The following is an 18,168-nucleotide window of genomic DNA, read 5'->3' as shown; positions in this document are numbered from 1 at the left end:
GTTCTTTCCAAAAGGGTAGAAAGTGGTGGGGGAGGGATTACAAGAGAGAGGAGAAACAGAAAAACAGAATAGAATTAACAGAAGAACTTGACAATGACGCAAGTCGAACTGCAAAAAGTAAGCTAGGCATGGTGGCACATTCCTGTAATACCAAGTACTGGGGAGGCTGAAACGGGAGGATTGCAGGTTTGAAGTCAGCCTCAGCTACTTAGTAAGGCTCTCAGCAACTCAGTGAGACCTTGATTCTAAATAAAAATAAAATAAAATAGGCTGGAGGATATATCCCAGAGGTAGAAGGCCCCTGGGTTCCACCTCCAGTAACACACACACACACACACACACACACACGCACGCATGCACGCACATACACACACACACACGCACACACACACACAACACAGCAAAAATTAAAGAAATGATCCAAAGCATGGTATATAGCTAAAGCAGCAGATATATCTGTATGTCACATTTGGCAATTAAACTTTCTTTCCTTAGTAGGATCCCTCACCTCATGCCATACACCTCAGCAAATACTGGACCCAAAATTTACCTCTGAGCTACACTTATCCTGTGTTTATGAAGGCATAATACTGGCTTACTTTGTTATTTACAGGTAATAGGCACTTCATATTCAATTCTCCAAAAATAGAATGGCCTGGTTAACTGAATGGGCCAGCTACTGCTGAGTTAATACTATGGAACAAACAACTCCAAAATGCAAATGGGTTATTATAATCCACACTAATTTCTTGCTCATCAATCTGCAGTTTGGCTAGAGCATCTCTGCTTCAAAGTGCAGGTCAAATTCAGGTCTCCACTTATCTTTCACTTGGGGACCTAGTCTGAAGAAGTAGTAATTACCTGGGGCAATTTCTTCTTGGAGCAAAAGGCAGAGGTACAAGAGAGCTGGAGAAACCTGCCATACCTCTTGAAGCCTCATTTCAGAAGTGGCCTGCCTTCACTTTCATCTCCATTCTATTGGGCCAAGCACATCATATGAGCCAAATCAGGAAGGCAGGGATGGGATGAATGCATACTTAGCCTCCAGGGAAAGGGCGGGGGATGTTTGCTGAGCAATAAATCATTCTACCATAAACTCTAAGAGAAATCCCCAGAATAATTTCACTCATGTTCAATAATGACAACAAAAACACAGCAAGGTGTTGACCAAGTAACTCTCTGGTACAGAAGTCTCACATGACAAAGAGCTAAAAGGAACTGTAAATATGTGAATGACAGAATCAAGATGCAGAAACTTCTCAACATCCTGACACAAAGGGCTAAGCCTAATACAATAAAATCTCATAGAAGTAAAATCCTGCTATGGGATTAGCACAAAATGAAGATCTGATTTAATGTCAAAATACATAAAAGACTTAGTGGTTTTGAGTTTAAGGTCAATGAAACCCATTACTGTGATACAGCTACCTAAAAGAAAAATGCAACCATACTACTAGTAGTAACATAGCTGAGTACACAGTGTGTATGAAATATACAGTAAAGCTTAAAAAAACAAAGAGCCTTAGCCAATCATACCCAAAGGAATATTAAATTGGCTCCTGTTCTGTATGTTAATGCCTGAGAGACAATGACAGAAAATAAGTAAATGGTTTTTAAAAACTGAGTTTCAGAGGACATTCAAGTATGAATTAAACAACTGTAGACTTTTAGGCCTGAGGAGACAGCAAGAGGAATGTTATCAGTAGAAAGAGGGAATAAGCATGTCTCCAAATTACTAAAAGACTATCCTATACCCAGGAAGATTACTTAAAAGGTAAGATTTTTACTCAGTATAAACAGGAACTTCCTACCTAGAAACCAAATGCTTTGAGATGGTGAAATACTGAACCAGTTTAGAGACTGTCCACCTCTGTGTCAGCAGTTTGTAAACCTTTCTATAGAAGGCCAGAGAGTAAAAATTTTTGGCTTTGCAGACCCTAAGGTTTCTATGGAAACTACTTATATTAAATATGCAGTCAAAGCCAGGCGTGGTGGCGCACACTTGTAATCCCAGCATTCGGGAGGCTGAGACCAGAGGATCATGGTTCACAGACAGCCTCAGCTACTTAGTGAGGCCCTCTGCAACTCAGTAACACCCTGTTTCAAAATAAAAAATAAAAAATTGGGCGGGGGTGTATGTAGCTCGGAGGTCAAATGCCTCTAGGTTCATCCCCAGTCCCGCAAAAAAAAAAAAAAAAAAAAAAAAAAAAAAAAAATTAAGAAAAATAAATAAGCAGTCATAGATACCATGTAGATAAGTGGGTGTGAATGTAGTACAATAAAACTTTACTTACAAAAACAGGTGACAGGCCTGATGGCAAATAGTTTGCCAACCTCTTCTCTATATTGAAAAAAAGAAGCTGGGCCTGGTGGCACACACTTGTAATCCCAGTACTTGGGAGGCTGAGACAGGAGGATCATAGGTTCAAAGCCAACCTCAGCAACATTGGGAGGCTCTCAGAGATCTAATGAGACCCTGTGTCCAAATAAAAAAATAAAATTGGGCTGGGGATGTAGCTTGGAGGTAGAATGCCTTAGTTCAATCCCCAGTACCAAAAGAAAAGAAAATTTAAAAAGAAAAATAAAATAAATGCAAACAGGATTGAGCCATATGACCTTCAAACCACATTGAGAGCTCTATAAAAAGTCATTAAACTGGGCATGGTGGCACATACTTGTAATCCCAGTATTTCAGAAACTGAGACCAGAGGGTCTCAGATTCAAAAGTTCGAAACCAGCCTCAACAACTTAGCAAGACTGTTTTCAAATAAGAAATAAAACTGGGCTAAACATGTAGTTCGGAGGTAGAATGCCTCTGGGTTCAGTCCTCAGTAACACACACACACACACTCATTAAAACAATTCAGTGTTGTATATAAGTAGATGAAAAGAAGACCTGCCTAAGGGAGATGACAGGAGAAATTGGGGGGAGGAGATCATAAGCAGATATATAAGAACATTAGAAATAATATAGTAAAATTTATATCATCATATATGGAATAGGTTACCTCCATTAAAATAGATTTGAGATATAACTGCTAAATATATAAGGCTCTAAAATAGATCTCATTTATGAACAGATACTGTGAGTAACCAGAAAACAGACATAGGAACACAGGTACCACCATAATTTTTCAGTATCAGGTAAACAAATAAAACAGAATCAACTAAGACCCTTAAGCAAACCTTTCTGTATCTACATGGGGAAACAATGGGAACATCTGCAAACTGCCTTCTTAAAGCCCTTTAATATTTTTGGGTATTTTATAATCACACACAGATATGAAGGACTGTCCAGTGACACCCCAAACAAAGCAAAAGAAGATTAAAACTAGTTTTCACCAAACGTCCTAAATTTCTGCCCCATGAAAAGTAACAGACAAGTCAGTCAGAATACCCGCTCCCTTGCTACCATGGCCTCCATACGGCCTATATCAGACTCCTTCAGTGAGTACCTGTCCACAACAGGTACTGCATGTAGAAACCCTGATAGCAATTCAATGTTGGTTAGTCAACTACAATGGAAATATAAAAGAACCTGAGAGAACAGAAGCATTTAACTTTCACATTTTATAGTCATTTAAAATCTGATCAATCCTATAACTTATAATAACTTAGTTAAATTAAGAAAGTAACTTTACCTCCAGTTTATAGATAGAAAAAAATTAGTCATTTTTAGTGACAAAAGATAAATCTTCTCTGAATGATACAACAAGAATAAACCAAAATTATTTCAAAGAAATAAAGACTAAAGTTATATCATTTGCAAGAAAATCAAAGGACTGGAGAACATTATGTTAAGTAAAATTGGTTAATCACAGAGAGTGAAGGGTCATATGTTTTCTTTAATATGTGCAGGATAGGGAGTAACCGGGATACAAGAGAGACTCCAGATGATGAGGAGAAACCTCAGGGGAGCCAGGGAGGAAATAAAGGGTAGGGATGGAAGAAGACTTAGGTTCATTAATAGAAATTCTGCTATAGCCGGGCGTGGTGGCGCACGCTTGTAATCCCCGCGCTTGGGAGGCGGAGACAGGAGGATCGCGCAGGTTCGAAGCCAGCCGTGCACGCTGGCTTAGGAGACCCTGTTTCCAAATAAAAATGTAAAAATAGGTCTGGGAGTGTAGCCCGGAGGTAGAAGGGCTTCCAGGAACCCCAGTACCACCAAAATAAATAAATAAATAAATAAATACTGCTATAGACTGTGTATATAAGTGAATGTGTACCAACGTCAATCTAGGTACTCTGTATTGAAAGGGAGGGAAATGAGGAGGAGGGGCACCAAGAGCATGTGCATGTATGTCATTGTAAACATGATTTACATTATGATTTGAGACTATACTGCACCAATAAAAGCACAAAAAAAGTAAAAGGTAAGACTTATATGTAGAAAAAAATAAAGACTATGTCAGCATGGTGGTTCCATTTATAATCCTAATGCTTGGGAAGCTGAGCCAGAAAGACCATAGGTTTGCAGCCAGCCTCAAGAATTTAGTAAATCCCTTCAAAATTTAGTGAGACTTTGTTTCAAAAATAAAAAATAAAATAGGACTAGAGGTATAGCTGAGAGACAGAATGCCCCTAAGCTCAATCCCCAATACCATACTATTTTATATGGAGGTACCATTGATAATAAAGTGATAATACACTGGCTATGAAAAAACACATCAAAACTAAAGTAGCATTTATGTAGAAAATATAAAATTCAGCTGAATATGGTAGTTCATGCTTGTAATCTCAATACTTAGAAGACTGAGACAGGAGGATTACAGGCTCATGGCCAGCCTCAGCAACTTGTGAGGCCCTCCACAACTTAGTGAGACCATGTTTCAAAAGAATAAAGCCAGGTGTAGTGCACACACTTGTAATCCCCGCGCTTGGGAGGCGGAGACAGGAGGATCGCGCTGGTTCAAAGCCAGCCTTGCAAGCCGAGCGTGGTGGCGCACACTTGTAATCCCTGCGCTTGGGAGGCTGAGACAGGAGGATCGCACAGGTTTGAAGCCAGCCTCAGCTACTTAGTGAGGCTTTCAGCAACTTAGTGAGACCCTATTTCCAAAAAATATATAAAAAAAAAGTTCTGGGAGTATAGCCCAGAGGTAGAAAGACTCTAGGTTCCACCCAGTACCACCCCCGCGGGGGGGGGGGGGGGAGCCAGCCTTGCTGGCTTAAGAGACCCTGTTTCCAAAAAAAAAAAAAAAAATATATATATATATATATATATATATATATATATGAGTGTAGCCCGGAGGTAGAAGGGCTTCCATGAACCCCAGTACCGAAAGAAAGAAAGAAAGAAAGAAAGAAAGAAAGAAAGAAAGAAAGAAAGAAAGAAAGAAAGAAAGAAAGAAAGAAAAGAAATAAAAGAAAGGGAAAAAAGGGAAGAAAGAAAGAAAGGTAGACAGACAGACAGACAGACAGGGCTGGTAGCATAATTCGAAGGTAGAATGTCCCTGAGTTCAATCCCCCATACCACGGAAGGAAGGAAGGAAGGAAGGAAGGAAGGAAGGAAGGAAGGAAGGAAGGAAGGGGAAGGGAAGGGAAGGGAAGGGAAGGAAGGAAGGAAGGAAGGAAGGAAGGAAGGAAGGAAAACAGCTGGGCGTAGTGGTGCATGCTTGTAATCCCAGTACTTGGGAGGCTGAGACAGGAGGATCGCACAGGTTCGAAGCCAGCCTCAGCTACTTAGTAAGGCTCTCAGCAACTTAGTGAGACTGTTTCCAAATAAAGTATAAAATAGGTCTGGGAGTATAGCCTGGAGGTAGAAGGCCCCTGGGTTCCATTTCTAGTACCATAAAAATAATAAAATAAAATTTAAAACAAAAATTATTTAAATTATTAAAGATTGGTACTGAATTACAAAACCAACAGAAGCTGTTGTTTATTATTTCACATATAACTATCAGAGTTTCCATACTCCTTTCTACAGTAGCTTTTTGAGATGCTAAGAATTTCTAACACACACGCACACGCACAATGGTGAAGATGTGAGAACCCCATCAAGTTGTTTGCTTGAAAATGTTCAGTGAATATACAATAAAAAAAATAGAACAGCCTTCAACAACACATAGCTTGATACAATCAGAAGACCAATCCATAGGATAAACCAACCTAGCACACTGTTTAAACTGAAACTTAACAAATGCAGAAAAAACATGGCAATTCCTTTAGCATATGTGTGATATGAACAAGATGGTGTGAAGAAAAAAATTTTTTCACCTCCCTTGCCAACCTACCTCTAAACTGTATAAATCTATGAAGGATTAGTCAATAAATATAGCATAGAGTTTAAATTTTGTGTGATAGTATATTCTGATGTAATGACAGAAGCTGCCATCCAAATTAAGAAATTTACTCCATTAATCTGGCAGGAAGGGTTACACCTGTAATCCCAGTACTTGGGAGGCTGAAACAGGAGAATCACAAGTTCGAGGCCAGCCTAAGCAATTTAGAAAAACCACATAAAGCAAGTTCTTTATTCCATAGTGTAAATCAATGCACAGATTCTCTCATTGGGAAAATCTTAGTATGATTTAAAAAAACAAAAAAAGTCACCTGTCTAAAGAGTATGGTTATTAACAAAGATTAATGTAATAAATTAAGAGTACTCTCTTCCTTGAGTGATGATGCAAAAACTGATCATATACTACCTGTTAATACATATTGAAGTTCCATGGTTGTCAACTGTCAACAAGAAATGATCTTAAAAAAACTTCTTTCAAAACATACTTTTTTTTTCAGTGCTAGGTATTGAACCCAGGACCTCATGCACACTAGACAAGCACTCTGCCACTAAGCTAATCCCCAGCCCATGGAACAAATTTTTAACATTACTGCAACTTTTTAAAAATAGGCTAATCAAGCAAGGCATGGTAGTACATGCCTATAATCCCAGTACTTGAGAGGCTGTTACAGGAGGATCACAGGTTCAAGGACAGCCTCTGCAAGAAGTAAGACTCTGAGCAACCAGGAAAGATCCTGTTTCAAAATAAAAAGCAAAAATGGCTGGGGGTGTGGCTGAGAGACAGAATGGGTTCAATCCCCAGTACCATAAAAATAAGTAAATAAGGCTGGAGATGTAACTCAGAGGTAGAAAGTCCCTGGTTTTATTTCTCAGTACTGAGCTGGGTGTGGCAGTGCACATTTGTAATACCAGTGCTTAGGAGACTGAGACAAGAAGATCATAGGTTTGCTGCCAGCCTCAGCTACTTTGTGAGGCCCTCTGCGACTTAGTGAGACCTTGTTTCAAAACAAAGAATAAAAAATAGGGTTAGGAGTGCAGCTCAAAGGTAGAGTGCCCTGGGTTCAATCCCCAGTACCACACACACAAAAAAAAGTACAATGTCCCTGGGGTCAATTCTCAGTACTACAGAAGAAGGAGAAGGAGAAGGAGGAGAAGAAGGAGAAGAAGAAGACAAGGAGGAGGACACAAAGGAGGAGGAGGACAAGGAGGAGCTGGGCATGGTGGCACACACTTGTAATCCCAGCATTTGGGAGGCTGAGACCGAGGACCCTGGTTCACAGCCAGCCTCAGCTACTTAGGCCCTTTATAACTCAGTGAGAACCCTGTTTCAAAATTAAAAATAAAAAATAGGGCAGGGGGTATAGCTCCAAGGTAGAATACCTCTGAATTCCATCCCCAGTACTGAAAAAAGAAGAAAGAGGAGGAGGAGGAAGAGGAGGAGGAGGAGGAGGAGGAGGAGGAGGAGGAGGAGGAAGAGGAGGAAATGTTAAGTATGTTTTATGTTGCTTATCCAATAATTCATTTTTACTGTATTTACAAAAGCACTCATCCATACCAGGCGTGGTGGCACACCCTTGTAATCCCAGCATTTGGGAGGCTGAGACAGGAGGATCATGGTTAGCAGATAGCTTCAGCTACTTTGAGAGGCCCTCTGCAACTCAGTGAGACTCTGTTTCAAAATAAAGAATAAAAAATAGGGCTGGGGGTATGGCTTGGAGGTTGAATGCCTCTGGGTTCCATCCCCAATACCTAAAAAAAAGTACCCATCCATAATTATAAGGGGGGGGCAGGGTCTTCAAAACAGATAGTTTACATGCACAGAGGTTGGCAAATTACAGCCTGTCTACTGTTTCACTAAACCACATTTGATGAGAACACGGTGGCATCCATTTGTTCACCAACTGTCTATGGCTGTTTTTACTCTACAACAGCAGCAGTTGGATAATTTGGCAGAGATCGCAAGGTTCTTAAAGCGTAACATATTTACTATCTGGTCCTTTGGAAAGAAAGGGAGAAAGGGAGGGAATGAAAGGGAGGGGTGTGAGAGGAAGGAAAGCCAGCTAAGCCCTGTCTCGATGGTAAACACAAACCACTAGGCTGGCTGCACTGTTTTCCTCCTCCAATCATTCAATGAGCTAGGCCAGCACGTGAGGTCAAGACCCTTAAGATGACTAGACATTCTGATTTTCAGAGAGAAGGCTGGAAATGGTGATGCTTGATTGCCAAGCAGCCATGCTGCTGGCCAGGTCACTACTCATCTTCTGCTGCCTTGTCTTAGGAGCCCTTTCCCAGTTTTTATTTCCAAGACCTTAACTAAGATAGGAAAACACAATTTCCCAAAGCAATAAAGGTCAATAACCCAGGAGTCCAAAGTAGCCAGGCCCAGTGTTGAAAAGCTGAACAACTGCGCTGATGACTTCTTCTTGTTCAAGGAGTACTACATTAGCAGTGCTGTCTGGTACAGACAGCAACAGGCCTGAAATCCATGCTGGAGGTGGAAACTGACAGAACCACAGGGAAGAAAACCCTCCTCTGAACAAATGACTTTCAAAACAACCACACCACAGTGTTGTTACGCTGAGGTCTGGGCCATCCCCTGGCTCCAGAGGTTTGGGGTGCTGTTCTCCATTGTCACTGATCACTACAAACACATAATGCATGTGCTCTTCAGCCCCAGCCCCATGGCCTGGCCATCTCAAACCTTCTCCAGCCTTCTCGGTAGTAGGCAAATGAAAGCACCAATGAAAAACCAATATTAGAGAATGGCTGGGAGGAGTGAATGAGAGAATCTCATAGCCACATTAAATAAAATTTTCTTTTAAAATTAACTACCTTTACTGATGCTGTACACCTACATCAGGGTCTGAGCATTCCTTCCCCTCCCTGAGGCGGAGTAGGAGACAGCCCACTGCCAGAGACAGCGCACAGGGCGTTCTGGGGGAGAAAGGGTGTGTTACAACAGGGACTGCGTCCTGGACTACAGTAGCACCTTCACTGACACATTCACTTTCAAAGTATGCTGAAGTGCTGCAGATTATCTGTACCCGTTGGGTCCATTTGTGGATTAGATACCACTTTATTTGAATTCCCCTCACAAAATTCATGAGTGGCTTTAAAAGATTCAAAACTTCCAGGCATGGTGGCCCATGCTCCTAATCCCAGCATTTGGGAGGCTGAGACAGGAGGATTGCGGTTCAGCCAGCCTCGGCTACTAAGTGAGGCCCTCTGCAACTAAGTGAGACCCTGTTTCAAAATAAAGAATAAAAATTAGGGCTGGAGATACAGCTTGGAGGTAGAATGCCCCTGGGTTCCATCCCTAGTACCACACACACACACACACACACACACACACACACACACACACACACACAAAGATTCAAAAAAAGAAAATGGGCTAAGGTAAATACTTATAATTCGAACACAAACAAATGGCAGAAGTGACACTTTCTACCACACAAGGAATAAAAATTTTATACCATGAAATATAAAGTATTTATATTAGAAAGCTTACTGATACTAAATTTTATACTTAAGTGGTAAATTTTATGTTATGTATATTTACCATAATTTTAAAAATCTGATAAGCTGCCCTCCTCCCCATAAAACCCCATCAAACTCTTTCTCTAAGTTAAATGCTTACTAAACAGTCCTTTGATCCATGAGCTTGCTTCCTCAGTACCTTAAAGCTCATTATGTTTACCAGACACTTCTCCCATTATAGATTAACAGACTATGTGTCTTGTTGGTTTTATTAGGATACGTCTCGCCTGGCGTGGTGGTGCACACTTGTAATGCCAGTACTTGGGAGACTGAGACGGGAGAATCACAGGTTAACTGACAGCCTCAGCTACTTAGTGAGGCCCTGTGCAACTTCGTGAGACCCTATTTCAAAATAAAAAATAAATAATAGGGCTGGAGTATAGCTTGAAGGTAGAATGCCCCTGGGTTCAATCTCTGGTACAAAAAAACCCTGAGTATTTCTTCCAGATATACTGATAAAATTGAATTTCTGGATTTAAAAGTCAAAATATAGATAGCATATAAAACTGCCCAAAACAGCCAGGTGTGGTGGCACACACTTGTAATCCCAGTACTTGGGAGGCTCAGACAAAAAATTCGGAGTTCTCAGCCAGTGTCAGCTAGTTAGTAAGGCCCTCTGCAACTCAGTGAGACCCGGTTTCAAAAATAAAGAATAAAAAATAGGGCAGGGGGTATAGCTTGGAAGTCAAATGCTCCTGGGTTCCATCCACAGACCTGTAAAAAATAAAAAATAAAGAATAAAAAATAATAAAAATAGGCAGGGGCTGTAGCTCAGAGGTCAAATGCCCCTGGATTCCATCCCCAGACCCACAATAAATAAATAAATAAATAAATAAATAAATAAATAAATAAATAAATAAATAAATATAAAAAATAGGGCTGGGGGTATAGCTCAGAGTAGTAGAATGCTCCTGGCTTCAATTATTGGTACCAAAAAAAAAAAAGTTAAAAATAGGGCTGGGGGTGTAGCTCGAACGTAGAATGCCCCTGGGTTCCATCCCCAGACCCTAAATAAATAAATAAATAACTAAATAACAAAGAAAGAAAGAAAGAAAGAGCCCAAAATAAAAAGATGGACTACATTTTTAAAATCTCTTGGATACAAATAAATTTATAATTATTCTCTTATCAATTATTTTTTACTACCGGGGAATACAGGTAGTAAATATAGTAAAAGAACATTGCTTGTCCCCAAGAAATGTAATATTTTTTAAATTATTTTTTGTTTCCCAAGATTCTAAAAGTCAACCATGCTTCACAGTAAAATACTACTGCTTTGGTACATTTATTTCTTCAACTTTGCAAAAATAAATCACTTTAATACTTCAAATGGAGTAAATTTCACCTAATTATTACCATTATTAGAAGTTAATTCTAATTTTCAGAATCTGAAACTATATTTCTCCATTCATTCAACAAACATTCAACATTTAACACATACCACAGACTGCAAAATGGGTAGAAAACAGAGCCAGGCGTGGTGGTGCCCTCAATGTTTGTCCTGATGAACCTTCTATCACCGTAGTCACCCTGCTGCCTCACTGTCCTACAGGACAGCAAGTGAGAGGCCCTGAGTTCAGTCCCAGTGCACCTCCGCCCAACACACGCTAACTACAAACAGATTAATTAATCTACACAGTAGGTCTTCTATACAGGTGAAAATCACAAAAAAAAAACCACCAGAATGTAGAGCCCTAACTTCAGTGGTATGTTCAACTCTTCACAAAATTTTTAAAAGAATAAAAATAGTAAAAACTTTAGGTGCAAAAGCGTGATACCACAGGGGAATTGCCAGTATGTCAGTGTTTACTCTGTTTGTCCTTTGGTCAGGAACCACCCTTAAAGTCCACAGTCTTTTCCTGCTCTTTCTCTGCAGCCACAGTAACCTTTTGTATCCTTCCTTCACTAGGGGCCTTCTGCCAGGGACTACAGGAAGTACGTTAATACACAGAACTTGCCTGCAGCGATCTCAGGTTGAGTACTGCAAATGATCTTACCAACACCACAGTGGTTAGCTAACTACAGCTAGAAGCCAGAGTTGATTTTACCCTAAGATTTAAGGCTGTTTAGTGATTCCTATGTGGTTTCTGTGTTTTCAGAGATTTGTTTGTTCTTTTTGCATGAACAGATATGAAATACAACTGCTACTTCTAGAGAATTACAAAACGAACTCCACAAACCATACTTAAAAATAAAGCATCAAGGCCGGGCGTGGTGGCGCACGCTTGTAATCCCCGCGCTTGGGAGGCAGAGACAGGAGGATCGCGCAGGTTCGAAGCTAGCCCCGCGCGCTGGCTTAGGAGACCCTGTTTCCAAATAAAAATGCAAAAATAGGTCTGGGAGTGTAGGCCGGAGGTAGAAGGGCTTCCAGGAACCCCAGTACCACCAAAATAAATAAATAAATAAAGCATCAATAATCTACGTCATTGAAACTGCCAAGCAATTCTAAAAAGTACACTGCTTATATTCCTTCAAGTATACATAAGGTTCTGCAATATTTTCTTTCCTTCTTCTAGCATTCTCCTAAAGATAACAAGTTTACTTTGCATATGCTTGCGGTACCATTTTTCATACTGTAATGTGATCAACTTTACCCGAACTCATTTCGTTTCATCTATTTATATGGACTGGGGAAGGAACCCAGGGACCTTCTATCTCTGGGTTACACTCCCAGACCTAGTTTATATTTTATTTGGAAACAGGGTCTAAGGTGCCGAGAGCCTCACTAAGTAGCTGAGGCTGGCTTTGAACCTGTGCGATCCTCCAGTCTCAGGCTCCCAAGTACTGGGTTTACAAGTGGTCACCACCATGCCCAGCTTAACTCATTTCCTTGAAATATGCTTCTGTTGGAATGGCTCATCTGTATGTTCCCTGAATCTCACAGATATTTTTTTTTTTGGCCAAATCAACTTTTTATAGAGAGAATGATAACATACACAACTAGTAATAAATATAAAGGTCATTCTTATCCAGGTGTGGTGGTGCACACCTGTAATCTCACTATGTGGGAGGCTGAGACAGGAGGATCACAGGTTCAAAGCCGGCCTCAGTAATTTAGTGAGGCTGTCAGAAAAAGGGAGACCCTGTTTCTAAATTTAAAAAAAAAAAAAAGAGAGAGAAAGGGGATTAGGGATGTAGCTCAGAGGTAGAATTTCCCTTGGTTCAATACCCAGTCCCACACACACACAAAAAAAAGTCATCCTTTTCCAAATGACCATAATGCTTTGAGGACAAGTGGCTGTGGAGGCAAGTTTTTATATTTAATTACAAGACTATATACACCACAGAAAAGAAGCTCTCTAAGGGTAAGGTCTTCTTCCCCCACCCACCTCTCTTTGGGCAGTGCTATATCCACAGTACACAGACGAGTGCTCAGTATCCTGGAGTGGTGACACATGCCTGTGATCCCAGCTGCTCAGGAGACGAGGCAGAAGGATCACAAGTTCAAGGTCAATCTGGGCAATTTATTTTATTTTATTATTATTTTCTTTTTTTGGTGGTACTGGGGTTCCTGGAAATCCTTCTACCTCCGGGCTACACTCCCAGACCTATTTTATACTTTTTATTTGGAAACAGGGTCTCTTAAACCAGCGCGGCTGGCTTCGAACCTGCACGATCCTCCTGTCTCCGCCTCCCAAGCCTGAGGATTACAAGCGTGTACCACCACGCCCGGCCTATCTGGGCAATTTAGCTATACATATATAACATAAATAGTGTGTGCACATGTGTGTATTATACATATGAATACATCTAATAATAAAAAGACATAGAGGTTTAAGTATATCATTGGAAGTTATGAAAGTAACAAAGGCAGTAAAATAGTACCATAATTATACTGGGTTGATTGATTGATTGACTGCAGTATATGAACCCTGGCCTCACACATGCACTATGTCACTGAGGTACATCCCAAGACCCACAATCATATTGGAAGAGCAAGCTAAAAAGGAATGGATTATTGAGTTAATTTCTCCTGGTTTTTTGTTTGTTTGTGATACTTTGGATTGAACCCAGGAGCATTCTACCTCTAAAATACACTCCCAGCCTGATTTCATTTTTATTCTGAAATAGGGTCTCACCAAGTTGCTGAGGCTGCTCTTGAACCTGTGACCTTCCTGTCTTAGCCTCCCAAGTATTGGGATTACAAGAATGTGTCACCATACCTGGATGAATTTCTCATTTATTATAAATAATCAAGCAATTATTTTTTGGTAGGCTGCTTAGGACTGAACCCCGAGCCTTGTGCATACTAGTCAGGTGTTCAACCTCTGAGCTATACCCCCCAAACAAAATAATGCTTAAAGTTGATAAATCAAGTCAGGCATAAAGGTACATGAGAGGCTGAGACAGGAGGATTGCAGGTTCGAGGACAGCCTCAGCAAGTTGTGAGCCTCTCATCAACCTAGTGAGACTCTGTCTCAAAATCAAAATAAAAAAATAGGGTTGAGAGTGTTGCTCAAAAGTAGAATGCCCCTGGGTTTAATCCCCAGTAACACACACACACACACACACACACACACACACACACACACACACGATTGATAAATCAAGAATCAATTATGAGCTAGGAATGGTAGCTTATACCTGTAATCCCAGTACTTGGGGGCTGAGACAGGATGTTCATAGGCTCAAAACCAGCCTCAGCAATTGAGTAAGCATCTCAGTAATCTAGGGGGTCCCTGTTTCAAAAATAATAATAACAAAAAGGCTGGGAGTGTAGCTTGAAGGTAGAATGCCCTTGGGTTCAATACTTAGTACAACCAAAAAATAAAAATAAATAAAAAATAAAAGCTGGGCGTGGTGGTGCATGCTTGTAATTCCAGCATTTAGGAGGATGAGACAGGAGGATTGAGGTTCTAACAGCCTCAGCTACTTAGTGAGGCCTTTGCAACTCAGTGAGACACTGTTTCAAAATAAAGAATAAAAAATAGGGCTTGAGGTATAGCTTGGAGGTAGAATGCCCCTGAATTCCATCCCCAGTACCACAAAAAAAAAAAAAAGATTCAGTTATGAACATGTTGTTTAAAGACATGGAAATGACCAATAGAAGAAGAAAACCAGCCATATACTTTTAATTTGTTTTTTAATCTGAGGAAAGAGAAGAGGATTAGAACTGTATTCACAGCACAGAGCCTGGTACCAAATACATGTTACCCTATCATTACTAGTATTCATTATAAATGCATTAAAAGACCTAACACAAATACTAGAAGTGATGCTGTTCATTATATGAATCACCTGATACATTTAAGAGCACTCAACAACTACTAAATAAATTAATGAATATATAATTATCTAAAACTGTCAAATCAAATACAGACAGACATTTGCCAAGTTAACTATAATGAAATTACAATAAAATTAAAAATAAAACTTAAAAAAACATGCCCCAATTGAAAAAGTCATGCCCCAATTCATTATTTATAATGAAGTAACAGTAGCCTTATCAACAGTCTTTACCATTTAACATTAAGTAAATGTTATTTTTTCCTTCGAATGTTCTCTTGCATTTTAAATTTTTTCTACAAATATGAGCTTTCCAGTTTGTGAGGGAAGGGAAAGAAAAATTATACTATTGTACATAGAAAGTAACTGATTTTTAAAAAGGCCAGCATTTCCAAATTATGTTAAACTGTTTTTATACACTGAAAAAGTTGATTTTTACACATCCCCAAAATAATGTGGTAACATAATTCTTCTTGCAATATTTAGCTACTGGGGCACAAATAAGGGTCTCATTAAAGTTAAAGAAGCAGCTGGGCGTGATAGCACTCACTTAAAATCCCAGCATTCAGGAGGATGAGACAGCAGGATTGCGGTTTGAAGACAGCCTCTGCTACTTTGTGAGGCCCTTTGCAACTCAGTGAGAGCATTTCAAAATAAGAATAAAAAATAGGAGTGGGGTGTCGCTCAAAGGTAGAAACCCCCATGCACCTGAGTTCCATCCCCAGTACCAAAAAAAAAAAAAAGCAGCAAATGCCAAAATTTCTCTAAAAATAGCTCCATATCATCCACTGAATACAATCATACTCTTATCAATAAGGCTATTATAAGAACTAAATGAATGACTGATATAAAATTTACTTTTCATAAGCTGTGGATAATTATTTCATAAGTGCATAAAGGAGAATGAATAAATATATTTCTAAAACATATTGTCATTTGTGCCTGTAAAGACAAGTGTTACAGATAATGTCTTCTCCCAACAGGTTTACAACCTTCTTTATAATGAGAAGCAACATAGGTTCTCATTTAAAGATTCAAATGGAGGGCCGGGCGTGGTGGCACACGCTTGTAATCCCTGCGCTTCGGAGGCGGAGACAGGAGGATGGCACGGGTTCGAAGCCAGCCGCGTGCGCTGGCTTAAGAGACCGTTTCCAAATAAAACAGTAAAAAAATAGGTCTGGGAGTGAAGCCCGGAGGTAGAAGGGTTTCCAGGAACCCCAGTACCACCAAAACAAACAAATAAAGATTCAAATGGAGCAAAAGGGGGATCAAAGGAAGCAGTCAGAAATGAAAAGAAAAGCAGGACATGGGGATACTGATGTTCTGACAACGGTTATCTGCCCAAGGAAAAGAGGCACCCAGAATGGGGAACGCCAACTCCAAGCTTACCTGTGCATATTCTCTTTCAATAGCAGCCTTCTTCTGACTGAACGTCCTAAAAGCAAATAAACCAATAAAAATAATTACCAAAATATAATTTAATAATTTCATGTGAGTTTATCAATAATCCTTCGAATACTGCCTGGTAAAGATATGCGTGGGAAAGGAGAATATTTTATCCTTTCTTTCTCTCTTTTTGTGGTACTAGGGATCGAACACAGGGGCATTCTACCTCCGAGCTACATCCCCAGCCCTATTTTTTATTCTTTATTTGGAAACAGAGTCTCACTAAGCTGCTCAGGGCCTCACTAAGTAGCTGAGGGTGGTTGCTAACAGAGATCCTCCTGTTTCAGCCTCTCAAGTACTGGTATTTATAAGCATGCATCACCACACCCAGCTTATTTTATCCATTTTTAATGTGCTTAGGAGTACTGCTGCCAGCATGGTCTCTACAGTTAGACCATCTACATTCAAAGCCCAAATCTACCAACTACTAGCATGATCTTAGTTGAGATAGAAGTGTGTATGTGCAGCAGGTGTGATGGCGCATGCCTGCAATCCCAGCATTTGGGAGGTTGAGACAGGAGAATCCCAGTTCACAGCCAGCCTCAGCTACTTAGAGAGGCTCTTTGCAACTCAATGAGACCCTGTTTCAAAATAAAGAATAAAAAATAGGGCTAGGGGTGTGGTTCAGAGATAGAATATCCCTGGGTTCCAGCCCCAGTACCACAAAAAAAGTATGTGTGTCTGTGTGTCTGTGTGTCAGAGTACAGTGGTTTCAATAGCATGGGCCCCTGACACGTAACAGAGAAGTCTTTAAACTTAGAATATTAAAGGGAAATTATCAGTGTTACTACATTTTGTTGACTCTTCAGTGCCTATGGTTTGTAAGGTACATTGTTATGTATACCACTAATGTAGAAGAAGATACTGCCAATCATAATTAAAACAGGCACCGGGTGTGGTGTGGGTTTTTTGTTTTTTTTTTTTTGTTGTTGTTGTTGTTGTTGTTTTGGTGGTACTGGGGTTCCTGGAAGCCCTTCTACCTCCAGGCTAACTCCCAGACCTATTTTTTTATATTTTTATTTGGAAACAGGGTCTCTTAAGGTAGCACGACTGGCTTCGAACCTGTGCGATCCTCCTGTCTTCGCCTCCCAAGCATGGGGATTACAAGCGTGCGCCACCACGCCCGGCTGTTTTTTGTGTTTGTTTGTTTTTTGTGGGTCTGGGGATGGAACCCAGGGGCATTCTACCTCCGAGCTACACCCCTGTCCTAAGTTTTATTCTTTATTTTGAAATAGGGTCTCACTAAGTTGCAGAGGGCCTCACTAAGTAGCTGAGGCTGTCTGCAAACCGTGATCCTCCAGTCTCAGCCTCCCGAATGCTGGGATTAGAAGCGTGCACCGCCACGCCCGGGTGGCACACACTTTTAATCCCAGCGCTTGGGAGGCTGAGACAGGAGGATCACACAGGTTTGAAACCAGCCTCAACTACTAAGTGAGACCCTGTTTCCAACTAAAGTATAAAATAGGTCTGGGAGTATAGCCCAGAGGTAGAAAAGCCCCTGGGTTCCATTCCTAATACCACACACACACACACACACACACACACACACACACAAAAATGCATAAACATACTTTGTATTAAGGTGAAATTCATGTAACATACAAATAGTCATTCTAAAGAATAAAATTCAAGCCAGGCATGGTGACACACACTTATAATCCCAGTACTTGGGAGACTGAGACAGGACAATTGCAGGTTCAAGGACAGCCTAGCAATTT

General features: G+C 40.3%; 1 protein-coding gene across 2 annotated transcripts in view; it reads right to left on the bottom strand.

Moving 5' to 3' along the window:
- FCHSD2 (FCH and double SH3 domains 2) overlaps positions 1-18,168 on the bottom strand; it is a gene marked incomplete at both ends in the record, with an annotated part of 242,205 nt that overhangs the window by 179,968 nt on the left and 44,069 nt on the right. For both annotated transcript variants that reach the window (XM_080700168.1, XM_080700169.1), the window contains one exon: positions 16,394-16,439. In XM_080700168.1, the coding sequence (XP_080556294.1) occupies positions 16,394-16,439 (46 nt within the window). The remainder of the gene's footprint in view (positions 1-16,393; positions 16,440-18,168) is intronic.

This window comes from Muscardinus avellanarius (genome assembly GCF_963383645.1).
Source record: "Muscardinus avellanarius genome assembly, chromosome: 1".
Taxonomy (NCBI): Eukaryota; Metazoa; Chordata; class Mammalia; order Rodentia; family Gliridae; genus Muscardinus; species Muscardinus avellanarius.
This window is presented reverse-complemented; position numbering and strand designations above follow the sequence as displayed.